At 52.8% G+C, this 16,307-nt stretch overlaps 8 protein-coding genes across 8 annotated transcripts; 6 read left to right on the top strand and 2 right to left on the bottom strand.

Annotated features, from left to right (window-relative positions):
- Positions 1 to 421: 421 nt before the first annotated feature.
- Positions 422 to 1,897, top strand: A1O3_09837 (uncharacterized protein; the record flags this gene model as incomplete). Its single annotated transcript, XM_007739930.1, has 1 exon — positions 422 to 1,897. One exon carries the CDS (start codon positions 422 to 424, stop codon positions 1,895 to 1,897), a length of 1,476 nt encoding a protein of 491 aa, XP_007738120.1.
- Positions 1,898 to 2,600: 703 nt separating this feature from the next.
- Positions 2,601 to 4,658, bottom strand: A1O3_09836 (uncharacterized protein; the record flags this gene model as incomplete). Its single annotated transcript, XM_007739929.1, has 1 exon — positions 2,601 to 4,658. The coding sequence occupies one exon, from the start codon at positions 4,656 to 4,658 to the stop codon at positions 2,601 to 2,603; it is 2,058 nt and encodes a 685-aa protein (XP_007738119.1).
- Positions 4,659 to 4,870: 212 nt separating this feature from the next.
- Positions 4,871 to 6,079, top strand: A1O3_09835 (uncharacterized protein; the record flags this gene model as incomplete). The annotated part of the gene is made up of 2 exons (XM_007739928.1): positions 4,871 to 4,913; positions 4,965 to 6,079. The coding sequence occupies 2 exons, from the start codon at positions 4,871 to 4,873 to the stop codon at positions 6,077 to 6,079; spliced, it is 1,158 nt and encodes a 385-aa protein (XP_007738118.1).
- Positions 6,080 to 6,467: 388 nt separating this feature from the next.
- A1O3_09834 (60S ribosomal protein L9-B) lies at positions 6,468 to 7,224 on the top strand (the record flags this gene model as incomplete). Its single annotated transcript, XM_007739927.1, has 3 exons — positions 6,468 to 6,561; positions 6,651 to 6,915; positions 6,996 to 7,224. 3 exons carry the CDS (start codon positions 6,468 to 6,470, stop codon positions 7,222 to 7,224), a joined length of 588 nt encoding a protein of 195 aa, XP_007738117.1.
- Positions 7,225 to 8,756: 1,532 nt separating this feature from the next.
- A1O3_09833 (GTP-binding protein RHO3) lies at positions 8,757 to 9,581 on the top strand (the record flags this gene model as incomplete). The annotated part of the gene is made up of 4 exons (XM_007739926.1): positions 8,757 to 8,867; positions 8,960 to 9,121; positions 9,190 to 9,412; positions 9,466 to 9,581. The coding sequence occupies 4 exons, from the start codon at positions 8,757 to 8,759 to the stop codon at positions 9,579 to 9,581; spliced, it is 612 nt and encodes a 203-aa protein (XP_007738116.1).
- A 379-nt stretch (positions 9,582 to 9,960) lies between these two features.
- On the bottom strand, positions 9,961 to 10,740 carry A1O3_09832 (uncharacterized protein; the record flags this gene model as incomplete). Its single annotated transcript, XM_007739925.1, has 1 exon — positions 9,961 to 10,740. The coding sequence occupies one exon, from the start codon at positions 10,738 to 10,740 to the stop codon at positions 9,961 to 9,963; it is 780 nt and encodes a 259-aa protein (XP_007738115.1).
- A 594-nt stretch (positions 10,741 to 11,334) lies between these two features.
- Positions 11,335 to 12,481, top strand: A1O3_09831 (uncharacterized protein; the record flags this gene model as incomplete). The annotated part of the gene is made up of 2 exons (XM_007739924.1): positions 11,335 to 11,944; positions 11,997 to 12,481. The coding sequence occupies 2 exons, from the start codon at positions 11,335 to 11,337 to the stop codon at positions 12,479 to 12,481; spliced, it is 1,095 nt and encodes a 364-aa protein (XP_007738114.1).
- Positions 12,482 to 13,057: 576 nt separating this feature from the next.
- Positions 13,058 to 16,138, top strand: A1O3_09830 (uncharacterized protein; the record flags this gene model as incomplete). The annotated part of the gene is made up of 1 exon (XM_007739923.1): positions 13,058 to 16,138. The coding sequence occupies one exon, from the start codon at positions 13,058 to 13,060 to the stop codon at positions 16,136 to 16,138; it is 3,081 nt and encodes a 1,026-aa protein (XP_007738113.1).
- Between the last annotated feature and the right edge of the window lie 169 nt (positions 16,139 to 16,307).

Raw genomic sequence — 16,307 nt, 5'->3', positions numbered from 1 at the left:
ATTGAATTGAATTGGATTGAATTGAATTGGATTGAATTGAATTAGATTCAGAGGAAGAGATCTATGCGGCATTCTCCAGGGAGGCGAGCCAGAACCCGAATTAAAACTCCAACATGTAGAAGTAGACGCTGAATCGACCATTGACAAGGCTGGATAGTCTGTTGTACTCCGTACACTGTACAGTAGGTGAAGCGAAGCAACACCTGCAATAATTAGCTGCTTAGTCAGGCTTTGCTTGGGTGAGGCGGGAAAGTCTTCAACTTCTCCGCAGACAAACAGACTCCGACTCCGAGTTCCAGCTGCGGTTATCCTCGGCTGTCTGGCGGCGGCCGCGCGCCTTCAAATACAAACGGAACGACACAATGTTTCCGATGGAAATCCCGGTCCTCATGCTGGAGAGTAAGACGTCCAGCTCTCAGCAATGAAACCTCTCCCCTCACCGCAGGCCCTACGGCTTCTGCAAGGCCTGATCCGACGCCCATGCCTCGCGACGAGACCTCGACCATGTCCCCCCTTCCTTCATCTGAGCAAGCATTTCCATGCGGCCGCCCGGCTAGACAGGACGGAAACCCACGTACTGTCAGACATTGGCGAAGGGGTCAAAGAAGTCCAGATCATCCAGTGGTTCGTGGAGGAGGGAGCACCCATCGAAGAGTGGAGTCCTCTGTGTGAAGTCCAGAGCGACAAGGCGTCGGTTGAGATCACGTCCAAGTACAGCGGCGTCATCAAGAAGATACACTTCGGGCAAGACGCCGTTGTTCAGGTGGGAGACTCCATGGTCGACATCGAGGTGGAAGGCGAGGAAGGAGAAGGAGAAGTGGAGGACAATGCAGTGCAGCAGCAGCAGCAGAACAGTTCCGACCTTGCCGATGCCGAGCAACTGGCCGAGGGCGGCGGAGAAGCTGTTCGGGAAGAGGCCGAGTTGCTGGAAGAGAAGGCTGCTCCGGGGTTGCGATCCGAGCCGTCAGGGAAACATGCCTCGCTCGCAACACCAGCGGTGAGAGGTCTGCTGAAAGAACACGGCCTGGCCATCGAGGACATACCAGGAACGGGCAAAGATGGCCGTGTGCTCAAGGAGGATGTCCACCGATATCTCGAGAAAGGCTCTGGGCAGCCTTCACCTTCGCCTTCGTCCGCCCCTCCGGCCGCGACCAGGCCAGAGGTTGACGCGAAACAGACCGAGACGCCACAGAAACTGACGCCAGTGCAAGCCGCCATGTTCAAGAGCATGACGGCGTCGCTCAACATCCCGCATTTTCTGTACTCCGACACGGCCGACATCACCAATCTCGCTCTGATGCGAGCCAAGTTGAATGCCGCCCGCAACCCGGAAACGGCGCCCAAATACACATACCTGCCCTTCATCATCAAGGCGGTCTCACTGGCCCTGAACAAATACCCGCTACTCAACGCGCGCTTGGATGTGACCACCGACCCGAAAAAGCCCCAGCTACTGATGCGGCCGGTCCACAACATCGGCATAGCAATGGACACTCCGAACGGCCTGATTGTGCCGGTCATCAAGGCTGTCAATGCACGCTCCATCACCTCCATCAGCCAGGAGATCCAGCGGCTTTCGCAGCTCGGCCAAGCCGGCAAACTGGGCAACAACGACCTCACCGGAGGAACCATCACCGTCACCAACATCGGAAACATCGGCGGCGAGGTCGTCGCCCCGGTCATTGTCGAGGGCCAGCTGGCAATCGTGGGCGTCGGCAAAGTCAAGACCGTTCCTGTCTTCGCCGACGACGGCCTGACCGTCAAGCCTGCGCAAGTGGCCAACATCAGTTGGAGCGCTGATCACAGAGTCGTTGACGGCGCCACCATGGCCAGGATGGCCCAAGTCGTCCAGAAATATCTCGAAGAACCCAGCTCAATGCTGGTCGACATGTCTTGACCGAGATTGTGTCCAAATCTTAAATATGTGCCAGAACCCCCAAAGGGACGTTTCATCCTGGACAATGACCAAAATGATGAAGATAGAGACCATGATTGCTTCCATGAGTATGCCCATTAATTCATGCACCAAGACGGCCACGTCTTATCTCGGGAACCAAAATCCTAGAGACATGGACTATTCCTTGGTACTGAGATGTATCTGCCTCGAAGATTTCATTGCCTCGAGATGGCTCCAGGATCAATATGCGCTACTGCTATCTAACTAGTTATATATTTATATATACTCAGCCCCTGGTTCCGACACAGCTCTGCAGATCTGTGACCGAGAACTGGTTCGGTTCCATTCGGAATGTCCAGCTAGGAACTCCGAACGACGTCTGAGCAGCAGCAGGAGGTGTGTTGTGTTGTGTTGTGTTGTCAAAGTCAAGTCCCTATTGCCCATGCACCTATTGGCTGTAATCTGAGCTTGAGCTTCGATGCCACAGATCGGGAAGTGAAAAGAACGACTGGATCAAAATATATAGTTTGGACGGGACAGAGGCAAATAGATATAGACGAGGCAAGCTATTTCCATACTCATAAAACTATGTCCATACTCATACTTGCACAGTCATACTTGCACACCAGCTCTTGTTTTAGATTTTTAAAAGACCCTGGCGGTTCAGACACGGCTACGCTACGCATTGCCCTCAGTAAGGACGCTACCCATTACCCTCAGTAAGGACTCTCGTCCAGTCAAACTTCCTCCACGCCTTCCGGAAGCCGTCGATCCTCTTGTCATGTCCTTTCTGCCACCTGCCCTGTCGCTTGATGACGTCGGGCTCCAGGCCCAACATGCCGCCGATGATCTCCCTGGCAAACAAGTCGCCGCGAGGCCAGCGCTGTGGGTCTTCGACGACGTGCCCGAGTCCGCCGTCGAGCTCGAACCACACGTGGAAATACGGCATCTCCTTGACCAAGCTGCGGCGGAACGCGGCCTTGCCCAAGCCCTCCTTTTTGGCCTTGGAGAGCGTGTCGATGATCTTCTTGTGTTGGCTCCACTCGTCCTCCGTGCTGAGGAAGGCTTCCTTGAAGAAGGCCGGCGCCGTTTCCCCCAAACTGTAGGGCAGGGGCACCACGACGAGCGCGGCGTGCGGCTTGCGGTGGGGGAACGCGGCATTCTCATAGAAAATCACGTCGCGGCCCTGGTCGTGGTACAGGCGCGTGAGAGATTTCATGAAATTCCGCATCTCTTCCCACTCGTCGTCATCGCATTCCAGTAGGTTGGTGCGATGCTGCGTGGGCACGATCATGGCACTGAGTGGCGACATCTCTGGCTCCGTGGGCAATGTCAGATATGTCCGTGTGGCCAGCGACACAACAGGCGCAATCGGCGGAGTGTCAGTGTCCTCGTGGTAGCAGAGCGGACAGTTGTGGAGGATTTTGTTGAGCTTCTGGTATTCGTTAATGGCCACGTTGCGTAGGTTCAGGTCGGACTTGTGCACGCGTTTGGCCAGTTTGCCGGCGTTCTCGTCCAGGTATTCGAGGTCATTGTCAAACTTGCCGTCTTTGGCGATTCGTTCGGCAAGACGTTGGCCTTCGCCTCCGGCTTCACCGCGCGTACGCCGTTCTTCTCGAACCATATCTTCGATGGTCATGTCCTCGTTTTCTTCCACCTGCCCGCGTTCCGCACCTCGACGGTTCTGCACCGCCTTGACCTCGTTCCTTGGGGCGGAAGATAGCATTCTGTTGTCCATGGCGGAAAGAGTGATAACAGCAGGGTCTTGCGTGGAGAACGCGGCCAGAGCCTCGTTATATTCCCTTTCCAGATCCGCCGCCTTCGGGTCCTTTCGAAGCTGAGCTTTCATGAGTTGAGCCTTCAGCTTGTTGAGGGCCGTCTGATCTACTCGTGGACCGGTGGCACTGGTGCTGGATGTCGGCACTGGGATTTGTTCAACAGCGTCGTCGGGATTGACCTCCGCCTGTCCAGGACGAGGCCGTCGATGTCCCTCCTCCAGTTTCCGCTCTTGAAAGAGCTCTCCACTGGGCTTCTGTTTGCCCACATAATCATCTCCATAAGTCTGACGTCTCTCAAGTTCGGTTTCTTCTTCTCGGGCTTCATCAAACTCGCAAAGGTTGCCGTAACGTTCCAGCGCTACGTCTTCGACCTTACGTCCTGATTCCTGCGCCTGCCGGTATACAGCCTTTAGCTTTGTCATGCGCCATTGCGAGCCGGCGTCGCCGAAAGTATAGTTGACCTCGTGTGTGGTAGGTTCATCTTCCAGATCGTCCACACTCTTCCCATTCTGCAAATCCCGTAGGTGCTTGTTAAGTTCTTTTTCGTGCACTTTCAGTTGGAAGTCCGCGCCTAAAGACCCTCCTTTTGGAGGTGACGGCTCAGGTTTCTTCCGCTGGACGTAGTCCACATCCAATGCCGAAGGGGCCTCCATCCAGGAATCACGTTTCAATTCGCTTAGGTTTGGCCTGGATGACCCGGATTGTTCGTCTTGGCCTCCATCTTCTTCATCTCGACTACGGCGACGGTGCTTGCGTCTATTTCTGGTTTCTGAAGTATCTTCATCTCTAGAATGTCTTGACCTCTTCGACCGGTGACCATCGTCGTCATTGTGGGAAGCATCGTCTCGAGGACTGCGATGGTGGCGGCGGTGGTGGTGGTGTCGACGATATCGATCGGATTTTTCGCGCTCGGTGCGTCGCTCTGAACGACTCTCTGCTTCTTTCTGTTCTGCCAGCTCCTTTTCAAAGTCTTCCAGAGCCATTGTGAGGCACGGCCTGGCTGTCAAATGGTGGTGATGATAGTTCCGATGGGACAGTAAATTTGTCGTTGCGTATCCGTAGACGCTGCGTCACTGCGCTCTCCAAAATTTCTCCGACCATAACCGGGCGCGATTCGAACTTCTACTCTACTGTAAGCAGTAAATCACTTTTGCGGCTTCAGGTATTCTATACTCCAGCATTATCTACCGACAGTATGGCGGCCTCTCCTGTCGCGGTTGTCTGCATCGGCATGGCCGGTATGTAAATGCGCACAGCGTTTAGGAGTGGAAGGGCTGACATTCTTGCAGGTTCGGGCAAGACCACGTTCATGCAGAGGATTAACAACTATCTGCACGTCAACAACAAGAAGCCATACGTCCTCAATCTTGACCCTGCAGTACTCAATGTTCCTTTCCAAGCAAATATCGACATTCGGGACAGTATCAATTACAAAGAGGTCATGAAACAATATAACCTAGGCCCCAATGGGGGTATCCTTACCTCGTTGAACTTATTTGCAACAAAGATCGACCAGATCATTGGACTGCTAGAGAAGCGCGCCAACCCACCACCAGAAAGCTCGATTGTGCCGCCCAAACATTTCCTGGTTGACACACCAGGGCAGATTGAGGCGTTCGTCTGGTCCGCTTCTGGCAGTATCCTCTTGGAATCGCTTGCCTCCTCCTTCCCCACGGTGATCGCTTACATTATCGACACTCCGCGCACATCATCAACGTCGACTTTTATGTCCAACATGCTATATGCATGCTCCATTCTGTATAAGACCAAACTCCCGATGATTTTGGTGTTCAACAAGACGGATGTTCAGGATGCCGAGTTTGCAAGAGAATGGATGACCGACTTCGAAAAGTTCCAAGAAGCACTTCACGAAGAGGAGAACAAAGGCGTCTTTGGGGGTGAAGGATTTGGTGGTAGCGGCTACATGGGCAGCCTGCTCAACAGTATGAGTTTGATGTTGGAGGAATTTTACTCTCATCTGAATATGGTGGCCGTCTCAAGCATGACTGGCGAGGGTATTGACGATTTTTTTGACGCGGTTGAGGAGAAACGTAAAGAGTTTGAAAGAGACTACAAACCAGAATTGGAGAAGAGGAGGAGAGAGCGAGAGAACGAGGCTGCCAGCAAACGTGAACAGGATCTGACAAGAGTGATGAGAGATATGAGCATGGACGCCGCAACAAACGCGCCCGGGAAACAATCTGCAAAGGGAGATTCCGAAAGCGACGAAGATGACGATGACGATGTCGACCCAGATGATTTCCCCGATGCGGAGCGGGACGACGATGACGAGGAAGGTCTCAAACGAAGATACAAGAATGCCTTACGGGAACAAGGGATTCAGGTTGATGACGATGACCCGACTCTGAAGGCAATGCTAGCACAAACTCGGCGGGCAGGATGACCACTAGCATGGCAGGCCAATTGTGATGTCTAAGTAGTTAAACAAGCATGAGATACCCAGCGATGGAGTTATGAAATTACGTTTCTCAAAAGTCCTCATTGTGCAGTGCGTACATTCAGCTTGTACGCACCCGTGTAGATGATGTATTTATTTCCCTACGCAGGCATGTAGCTTCAATGCCTCCGCGCATAAGTTTGACATGGGTGAGAAATTGGAAAGGCTGAGCTAAGAAGGGAAGTTCAGCCTTGTCAAGTGGAGGCTTGGCACGTGACACAATTGCGTGCCAAGATTCGCGCACATTTTCCACCCATGATTGCAAAACCCACACGGCACCGAACAGCGACCTTTGATCAATTCAACCAGCGACGACGCAACACCACTGCTCAAGATGAAGTACATCTTTTCGCAAGAGCAGCTGGTCATCCCAGAGGATGTCAAAATCCACATCCGTTCCCGCGTCGTGACCGTCGAGGGTCCACGAGGTACGAAAACTCCATGGCAGCTCAATTGCCAAACCGCAGGAAGAGGACGAGGATGGAAGAAGTGTATATTAACATGCGCATCTTTCTAGGCAAACTCACCAAGGATCTCTCGCACATTGCGGTCACCTTCACCATCACCAAGAACAAGAAGGGCCAGCAACTCGTCCAGATTGAAATCCACCACGGCTCAAGAAAGAATGTTGCTACTCTGCGCACTGTCAAGTCCCTCGTCCAGAACCTCGTCATCGGCGTCACGAAGGGCTACAAGTACAAGATGCGATACGTCTACGCCCATTTCCCCATCAACGTCAACATTGAGAAGAATGACGAGGGAAAGTTCCATGTTGAGATCAGGTAGGCACTGAGCAGATGGACACATACACCGAGCAACACGGGCTTGTGATGGAGCATACACTAATCAGATTCTTCTTCAGAAACTTCTTGGGCGAGAAGATTGTCCGAAATGTCACTATGCTCGACGGTGTGACCGTGGAGGCATCCAAAGGTGTCAAGGATCAGCTCGAAATCACCGGCAACAGCCTCGAGAACGTCTCACAGTCCGCGGCCGACCTCCAGCAAATTTGCAGAGTACGAAACAAGGATATCCGAAAATTCTTGGACGGTCTGTACGTGAGCGAGCGGGGCAATATCGTTGACGAGTAAATGCGGAGGGGTGTATGGAGAGGTACTGAATTGCATGGATTGGGCATGGTCACTCGAGATACTTGCTTCATCCCGCTTGAAGCACCGGGTACGACACAAAGACAACTTTCGTCCCGTTGAGACCCGACAAACGGGTTAGATGAAGAAAAGAAACGCTTTCAAATTTCCACTGTTTAGCGCGCAAACAAGCATTCCCAGTGCTGTTTCTTTTCCTTTTCAGTGTCACTGTCATTTTTGAATGTTGACCATCTGGATGGACCTCAAGGTGCTTACTTTCTCCTTATGTTGCAAAAGTGGTTGGGTATCTGCTTTGCATGTTCGTGAAGCAAAGCACCAAGTCCCTGGCCTCGTTTCCCTTTCTTCTCGTTGTATATTGACATATTGACATATGACATACAACTTTTGCCTGGACCTTCCCACTCAGTAGTTACGGTACTGGAATGACTGGTCGATCGGAAGACGTCGGTGGCACTGGAAAACGGCACGCATAGACATATACGTACACGTGCTTGTGGCTGATTGCAACCTTTCCAATGCTGACACTTTTTCGCCCGTGGGAGGATGTGCCACGTGGATTGTGGCTTTTAATACCCGGTTGTTCCTGCAGGACTGTTTGTGGTATTTGCAGTGTGTATGCCTGACAAGTCACCCAGGTTCACCGGCGGGCGCGGGCAGGTCGTCGCCCCAAGCCTATATTCTCTTCGGCTAGGTCTCACTCAGCACAAGACTTTTACTCGGTCAACAACAACAACCGGATTGTAATGTCGGCCAGATCAGCCGATAAGACCTCGAGTGGGCATAGAACGGGCTGATCTCAACCGGCCTAGAGGAGCGGCCTAATAGAGGAGACTACTCTGGTCTGAGGTGATAATACTATGGATAGTCCACTCGCCTCTAAAACAAAAGGCTTAGACCTATTAATATTTCGGAGCCAGGATACCTGCCATCGTCCCTTACGGTGATACGAGGGACAAGGGAGACGCAGCCTGTGGCTTGCGGTTTGCTTGCCCCTGCAGAATGTTTGCGGTGGTGGTGGTGGTGGTGGTAATGAGAGTGGCTTTGGAGATCAAAGGGCAAGTCAAGTCTCTCCACTCTTTTCCCTCCGCCAACGGCCGCCCACCCACGCTTGTGCCCGGACTGCCTGCCACTGCCAGTTAGCTGTTAGGTGCCAGTGTCTGCCAAAGGTGCAAATGCCATCTCATGCATGCGCCGGCTTCTTGCCCGCGTCAACGACCCAGACCCTCTGCATCTGCATCTACCTACAGTACATCCGAGCATTTGCGCTCCTACTATTCAGAAATCTAAGAATTTCCCACTCTCCTCCATCCTTTTGGAATCTGGTTCGCTCATTCTTCCTTCCTTATCTTATCCTCCCCTACAAAAGAGACCTTGGTCGAACAACGCTCGTTTTGTTTACCTAGGACTTAGGACATAGTCCGCCTGTCCCGCAAGCCGTATATCCCCAACCGTCGCATCCGGCACAAACAAACCCAGCCGCACCACCGGCACCACAGACAGCAATCACTATACCAATGCGTCTCTGCGGCAGCAATAAGGTCGTCCAGCGCAAGCTGGTGCTCCTCGGAGATGGCGCCTGTGGGAAAACCAGTTTACTCAATGTCTTCACCCGAGGCTTCTTTCCGGTGCGTTTGGTTCTCGGATCCAGTCGTCTCTCAGCCGAACGACGGGCGCGTCCTTACTTTTGCTACAATTCCTAATCTTGCGACGAGTACAGACCGTCTACGAACCCACAGTGTTTGAGAACTATGTCCACGATATCTTCGTCGACGGAATACATATGGAATTGTCGCTATGGGACACGGCGGGTCAAGAGGAATTCGACAGGCTACGGTCGTTGTCATACGACGACACCCAAGCTATCATGTTATGTTTCAGCGTATGTTGGCAGTTCTGGTGAGACGTGTAGCAGGAACGGTTGGGGCTGACTTGAAGGGTTTTGTGCAGGTTGACAATCGAGGATCCCTGGAGAACGTCGGATCGAAATGGATCGCCGAAATAAACGAACACTGTCCCGGCGTCAAGATCGTGCTCTGCGCGCTGAAGTGCGATCTACGGGAAGAGCTCGAGAAAGAAGACGACGACGAGCCGAGTGCGCCTCCGAGACCCATGATACAATACAACGATGGCCTGGAAGTTGCTAGACGGATTGGTGCTCTACGATATCTCGGTACGGCTCTCCACCCGCATGCTGTGAAGTACAGTTCCTGACTAGGTTTGCAGAATGCTCAGCCATGCGAAATCGTGGAGTCAATGAAGCTTTTACAGAAGCCGCCAGAGTCGCACTCCAAGTCAAACCAGCAAATTCGAAGGAAGACTCGAAATGTACAATCATGTGAAAGCTCAACAGTTGATACCGTCAAGCGAGCCCCCGCCCCGGTCCTCGAGTCTGAACATTGACTGGACCTGGTACTCTCCTTCAGCCCTCATGTAAATACCCTTGCTCCGCATGCTTTCCCGTCACGTCCTCCTGAGCACTTTTTCTTTGAGTTTAGCGGTTTGGATTCGGCCGTTACAGCCTCGCACCGGAAAACCCGAGGCATGATGATACGGAGTTGCTGTTAGCTTAGATATAGCCGAGTTGGAGACAATTTATGGCAATGTCTTTTGTGTTGGTGTTGTGCATCGGGAGTCCTTTTGCTCTGATAACGTAGCTTCAGGTGCGAGATTGATACTATCATTCTCTTGTATCGCGTAGTAGAAGATTGTCAGAGTTCGTCAATCAATAATCCCATTGACCAAGGGTTGGCCGTTGCTTCGACCTCTTCCAGTATCAATGGGGGCGGCAGATGGGGAATCGACGTCTACCAAACCCCAATCCTTGACACCTCCCTTCCAATCCGCTGTTCTTCCTTCACGGACTGGTACCAACACAACCCTCACATCATCGCCTGCAATATAAGAACTGCTATTTCCGTCGGGATTGAGCGCCTCCCCAAACATTCCGTCCTCTCCTCTGGCTTGATCGCCAAATGTGTTGTTGGCGAGATGGGCCTCCTTGCACCACTTCTCTTCTTCACTTCCATGCTCTAGAAACCTGGCCTCGCCCGCAATTGTGGTGGATATGGAACTCAACGCCGAAGTGTTCAAATTGAAAAGCAGGCTGGCCAAACTCGACCGAGTGGCGGCCGCGGGAGGACTGCCTGATCGTGCGCCCGCAACCGAACTTGCAGTTGGCGGCCGGTGTGAAACCCAGTCATGAACCAAGAGTGAGACTTTAGGATTGTGTAGCAGGTTCTGTGCCTTGATTGACTGAGCGTTGGTGGTCATAATAATGACGGGCCCATCTTCACGGTAGGAAGGAAGAAAGGTGTAGTTCATCAGCGACACGTACGGCGTCGGTGGATCAGTTTCGGTGGCAGATATCGTCGCCAGATGGAGGAATCGGGAGTTCTGGAGGCATTGTGATACTTCTGGTGGGAGAATGGACGAGTAGACACGGTGTGTTGCGCTGGCCGATGGTTCGTAGTTGAGAGGCGGGTTGTGAGCTTCCGACATGGCTTTTCAACGGATGTCGATCGAGTACGATGGAAAGAGAGGCTTCGGATCAGGGATCCTCTGGTAGTGGCGAGGACGCTCAAGCTTAGCTCAGGTATTAAAAGGCCTAGGTCACAACGAGGGTAAGTTGATTGACTTATTAGTCGGTGGACAACTCTTACACACAACCGCCCCGCAGGCCAAAGCCATTATTTCTCTCTCCCACACTGCGCTAGCTGGCTGTCCTAAGGCTTAGGAGGCTAGTATGTGCCAGCCCCGTAGCTCTCTGACGTCGATGAATGTTGTCAGCGCTTCCCCCTGCTCAGTACGGATACAACCACCATACAACCCCCGACTTGAGCAATCCCCGAGCAGGCTTCCCGACTGGCACCTTTTCAAGCCGCAACGCAATCCCCAATCCCGCATCCTCGACCATTTGGACCCTCTCCCGGCATAACATCTACCTCCCTTGTACCTCGAAGTCTCATATTTCTACGGCCTGGGCAGTGAAACAACAACGAGATCGAGACGGCGGTCTCACCCACAGCTTTTCGCGCTCATCTTGTTTCTGGAACGAATTAGTCCATCACACTTGATACCCCGGTTTTTGCAACCATGCTTTCTCGAAGACTACCCCTCTCCTCCTCCCAAGCTTCCATCCTCGTTCGCGGGTTGACGACCTCTGCGCTATGCCGAGAGCCTGCTCGTTCTCCAGGCTTGGGCGACATCACTCCCGACGGATCAGACGCATTCAACGCAAAGCAGAAGGAGTTCCGAGATGGACTTGAAGCGGCCAGAAAGAGAAAGGAACAAGCCGATAGTCAGTTATTTGCCACTTCTACCTCTCCTTCATCCCCTAGTACCACTGCCTCTGGCGTGTTTGAATCTTTGGGCTTGGGCTCACTCTCCATCGCTCCTCGTGCAGAAGAAGCAAGAGAAGCTGAAACAGATACGTCGACAAAGCGAGGAGGGAAGCTTTCTAGCTTCATCTACGGTACACCTGAGGGCCAACAACTGGACAAAGACATGGAGAGATCGTTCTCGCAGGTTTTGGCGAGGGGTAAATACGTCCACTCGATTGTCTTCCACGACGTAAAGCCCGACAAAGTCGACGAATACGTCAAGCTTGTTGGGACTTGGTACCCCAAGATGGCAAACATGCCGGAAAACAAAGTGCACCTTGTTGGCAGTTGGCGGACAGAGGTCGGCGACTGCGACACCTTCGGTAGGTGTCTTTCGTCGAAGAAATTAATTGCACTGACAGACTGATTCTATAGTACACATCTGGGAATACCAGCGCTATACTGGCTACCATGCCTCTTTGCACAGTATTTCTCATCACCCAGAGTTTCCCGACTTTGACAAGAAACTGAAGACGCTCATCCACTCAAAGAAGGTATCACTGATGCAGGAGTTCTCCTTCTGGCCCACAACACCGCCACGGAAACTTGGTGGTCTGTTCGAGCTACGGTCATACACTCTGCATCCTGGCAACCTGCTAGAATGGGAGACCCATTGGCGAAAAGGCCTCAGAGCGCGGCGCGAGGTGATGGAAGGCGTGGGCGCCTGGTTTGTGCAGATTGGAGACCTCAATACGGTGCATCATCTGTGGCAGTTCGCCGATCTAGAGGAACGAAAGTTGAGACGTGAACAGTCATGGGGAGTGGAAGGTTGGGGTGACACTGTCCACAAGACCGTGCCCCTCATCCAAACCATGAAGAGCAAGATTCTCATCCCTATGCCGTGGAGTCCAGTCGGCTAAACACTTGTCGACAGCTGGATGGTTGGTTCGAATGGTAGGGAGGTCGAAACGTATTGATCATACGTTGGATGCACCATGTTTACCAAAGTCTCTGTCGACCAAGGCTTGCAGCTAGCATACCAAATTATCTCCCACTGCCGGTTTAATAGACAATTGAATCTATCTTGGGCGAGGACGATAGTACATTTTGTTATCCTAGACCGACGAAATCCAGTACGGAGCGTGGTTTGGGCAGAGATCAAAACACTAACACAGGTCCTACGCACGTTCTATAAGGGTGACGCTATGGGAGTTACAAACAGCAAGTTGGCCAGTGAAATGGCTGCAGCTGGCTATACCGGATTGCAAGGGCAGTCATTGGCGGACTCTCTGGTGCTACTTAATCCATAACGCGTGATAGGTGTTGCCACTACTTGTCGTGGTACGGAGTGCGTACTCCATGCTCAGTGTAGCGGGTCGCTGACCTACATGTGCCAAGAATCCATCCTGGACTTTTTTACTTGGATACTACATGTACGCAAAGAGTGTCTGGGTCGAGACGCAGACTCTAAACGAAGTCCGTCAAAGCCCAGGAGAATGCTTCATCGTGCAAGGCCGTCAGGCTTGTGCCACGGCTGTCGACAGGACGTTCAAACCCTCTTTGAGAGAGGGTTTTGCGGACCAGTCGTCAGTTTGAAAAGTCGACCTGCGCCCCTTCAATGGCGGCGACCATTCCGACCCCGACAACAAGTCAGACCCTACGTCAAGTCTCCCACAGCCTTCCAAGAGCGGTCGAATTCGTCTTCTGAGAGGATACAATTTCCAGTCGAGCCAGAAAGAGGATTGGATGCAGATACCTTACAAGAGCAGCTGGACGCTATCCAGGAGTTGGAACATGCTCTAGGTCGGCCTATAGAGCAAGCAATCGAAGAAGATCGAGTGCTGAACGAGGGCTTAATAGAACTTGATGTCGGTGAACATGTCGAAGAGCAATATGACCAGGAAGTTGTCCTCCACGCAACCAAAGACTCGGTAGCGAGCCTGCGGGAGTCTGGAGCCTCCCTAGAGGAGGTGGTCCGCCTGGCGAGGCAGATCCACGGTGATAGCCTTCCTGATTCTGTGCTCGAGGGGAAAGAGTTTAAAATCTACAGAAGACTGTATGGCGACCCTGTGGCCGCTACAAAAGAATACCTATCGGATGAAGATGAGGTTGATGGGACAGCACCAAACCAACTCTTCGACCGAGATGGAGAGCTCGTGGATTATGACCTGCGCGACACTAGCTCACATATGGACAATGTTGATGGACAGGAGGACGCTACAGTTGAACCGCCACCGCCTGTACAGGACAACATCCACCTGGAATCCGACGAGACAACCAGTCTGCTGGTGTCTCCCACCCACAGGGCAATGGAAGTTGCTCGATTAGTGGATGGCCAAATTGCGGAAGACGTTGATGAAGAGGATGCGGGAGAAGACTCACAATCCAGATTTCATCCTCTTACCGTGCTGGGAAAATTCGCGACCAACCCCAAGACAGTTTTTCTGTCGCAGGAAGATTTTGTGCTTCCAGTAGCCAACATCATGAAAGGCTTCTCAAACAAACATCTCAAAGACGCCTGTGAGAAGACTTTCGGTGGGCCTGGGCTTCCCGATTCTGCGCTGACGCCGAGATCTGGACGGTCAAGAGCACAAGTTCCGATACCGCTGGATGCCACCCAACATAGTATGGGGGAGATGGAAGCAAATGCCTTCATAACCACAGTCATGCCACCTACATACGCCGCCATTACGTCTGTCCTGGTCGAAACCCGGAAACGTCTGGGATCGACATGGTTGAACAATCTCCTTGCCAAAGAAGGCGGGCCTCGCATTCTCGATGCTGGTGCGGGAGGAGCAGCCATTCTGGCCTGGCGAGAGATTGTCAAGGCTCATTGGGATTCTATGCATTCTTCCGACTGTGACCCGCCACCCGCTCCAGCATCCAAGTCCGTCGTTCTTACCGGTGCAGACAGCCTGAGACATAGAGCGGCCGCACTCTTGGACAATACAACCTTTATTCCACGACTTCCGGACTATGTACACACTCGAGACGCCCCCACACTTGACGATGACCGTCCAGCGCAGCAGCGCAAACAATTCGACGTGATAATTGCTTCTCACTCCCTTTTCGGGCTACAGGAAGACTGGATGCGAAAACAGCATGTCCAAAATTATTGGTCCATGCTGAGTAATCAGGGAGGAGTGTTGATCTTGATTGAAAAAGGTGTCCCCCGAGGATTCGAGGCGATCGCCGGCGCCCGCGAGCTCCTTCTGGAAAGGCATATTGCCGTACCTAAAGGCCGCAAGACCGGGTACAGCGCGGGTCATGAAAGTGACGAGGTTTTCACTCGGGAGACTGGCATGATCGTGGCCCCGTGTACAAATCATGAGAAGTGCCCCATGTATAATATGGCTGGTTTATCACAAGGCCGCAAGGACTTTTGCAGTTTCCAACAACGGTATACCCGGCCGACTTACCTTCAACGGGTTCTGGGGGCCAAAGACCGCAACCATGACGATGTCGACTTTTCGTACTTGTCGGTTATGAAAGGAGATGATCTTCGCCAACGGAAACTCGAGTCCTGGAAAAGCCTCGAAGATGGTCTTTCAGCTCCTCTGCACCCGAAACCACAGGTCCTGGCCGAGGACTATGATGCCTGGATGACTCTCTGTCAGTCGGGCTTCGATGAAGTCGACCCTAGCAGTACGCTCAGAGACTCTGCTTCCACATTCGCCGATGGCAAAGTTCGATCAAGTCTTCCCGCACCTTGGAATCTACCTCGACTTGTCTTTACGCCCATGAAGCGTCGTGGCCATGTGATCATGGATGTCTGCACCCCGGCAGGCAAGATCGAGCGTTGGACGGTGCCCAAATCGTTCAGCAAACAAGCGTACCACGACGCGCGCAAATCTCAATGGGGTGACCTGTGGGCTTTGGGCGCCAAAACCCGCACCCTCCGGACCTTGAGACTTGGAGGGCCGGACACGAAAGAAGCCAAGCGTGCCCGAAGCCGCAAAGAAAGACTGCAGAACCAGGCTGACGATCTAATGGAGAGGATGGAAGAAGAGAAAATGGCAGATATGGAGGAGGCGGCAGAACTACAGCAGGCCCTAGAGATTGAAGACTTTGATGACCATGAACCAAGAATGCATGTAAAGAAGCAGAAGTCTAAAGCTGTCAAACCGCCGACGGAGCCATCAAAAGCCAAGCAGCCCGAGCCATCGCCTGGCGTCGAGTCGTTCACGTTCGATGACTTCGACGAGAACGAGATCAATCCGCTTCCGCCATCCAAGGCAGGAAAGCGCACAAGGAAGGGAGCGGGCACGGTGGGTAACGGTAACGTGCAAGCGACAGGAGCACACACCAACAAGTCAAATGCGACCAATTCTACCATCAAGCATGATTGGGAAGAAACAGCAACGGGAGCTGCGGCCAGTCGATATGATGACCTCGACCCCTTGGAGGCAGCCAATCTGCGCGAGTGGGAAGCGGAACTGGCGGCTCCTCTGGCACACATGGGGATCAAGGGCAAGGGCGAGAGCTCGACGCCGTCGTATTCCAAGTTCGCTGTACGGGCTGACAAGAGACGCAAACAAAAAGTTGGCCGGGCGAGGCGCGGTCGGTCGGGGCTGTAAAATAAGCAAGGCCCCATGGGCTGTGTATTACCAGTGACGAATGAAACGGGTGTAGCGGAGGGACAATGTACTCTACTCCAGGTAATATCCCAAGAGCGATCTACGCCTGATTGAGGATGCGATGAACTCGGCTCCTCCTTGATTTGTAGTACGGCATCGAAACACATGT

Source organism: Capronia epimyces, assembly GCF_000585565.1.
Source record: "Capronia epimyces CBS 606.96 chromosome Unknown aczIQ-supercont1.10, whole genome shotgun sequence".
Lineage (NCBI taxonomy): Eukaryota > Fungi > Ascomycota > Eurotiomycetes > Chaetothyriales > Herpotrichiellaceae > Capronia > Capronia epimyces.
Note: the sequence above shows the minus strand (reverse complement) of the source record. Positions and strands in the feature narration are given on the sequence as shown.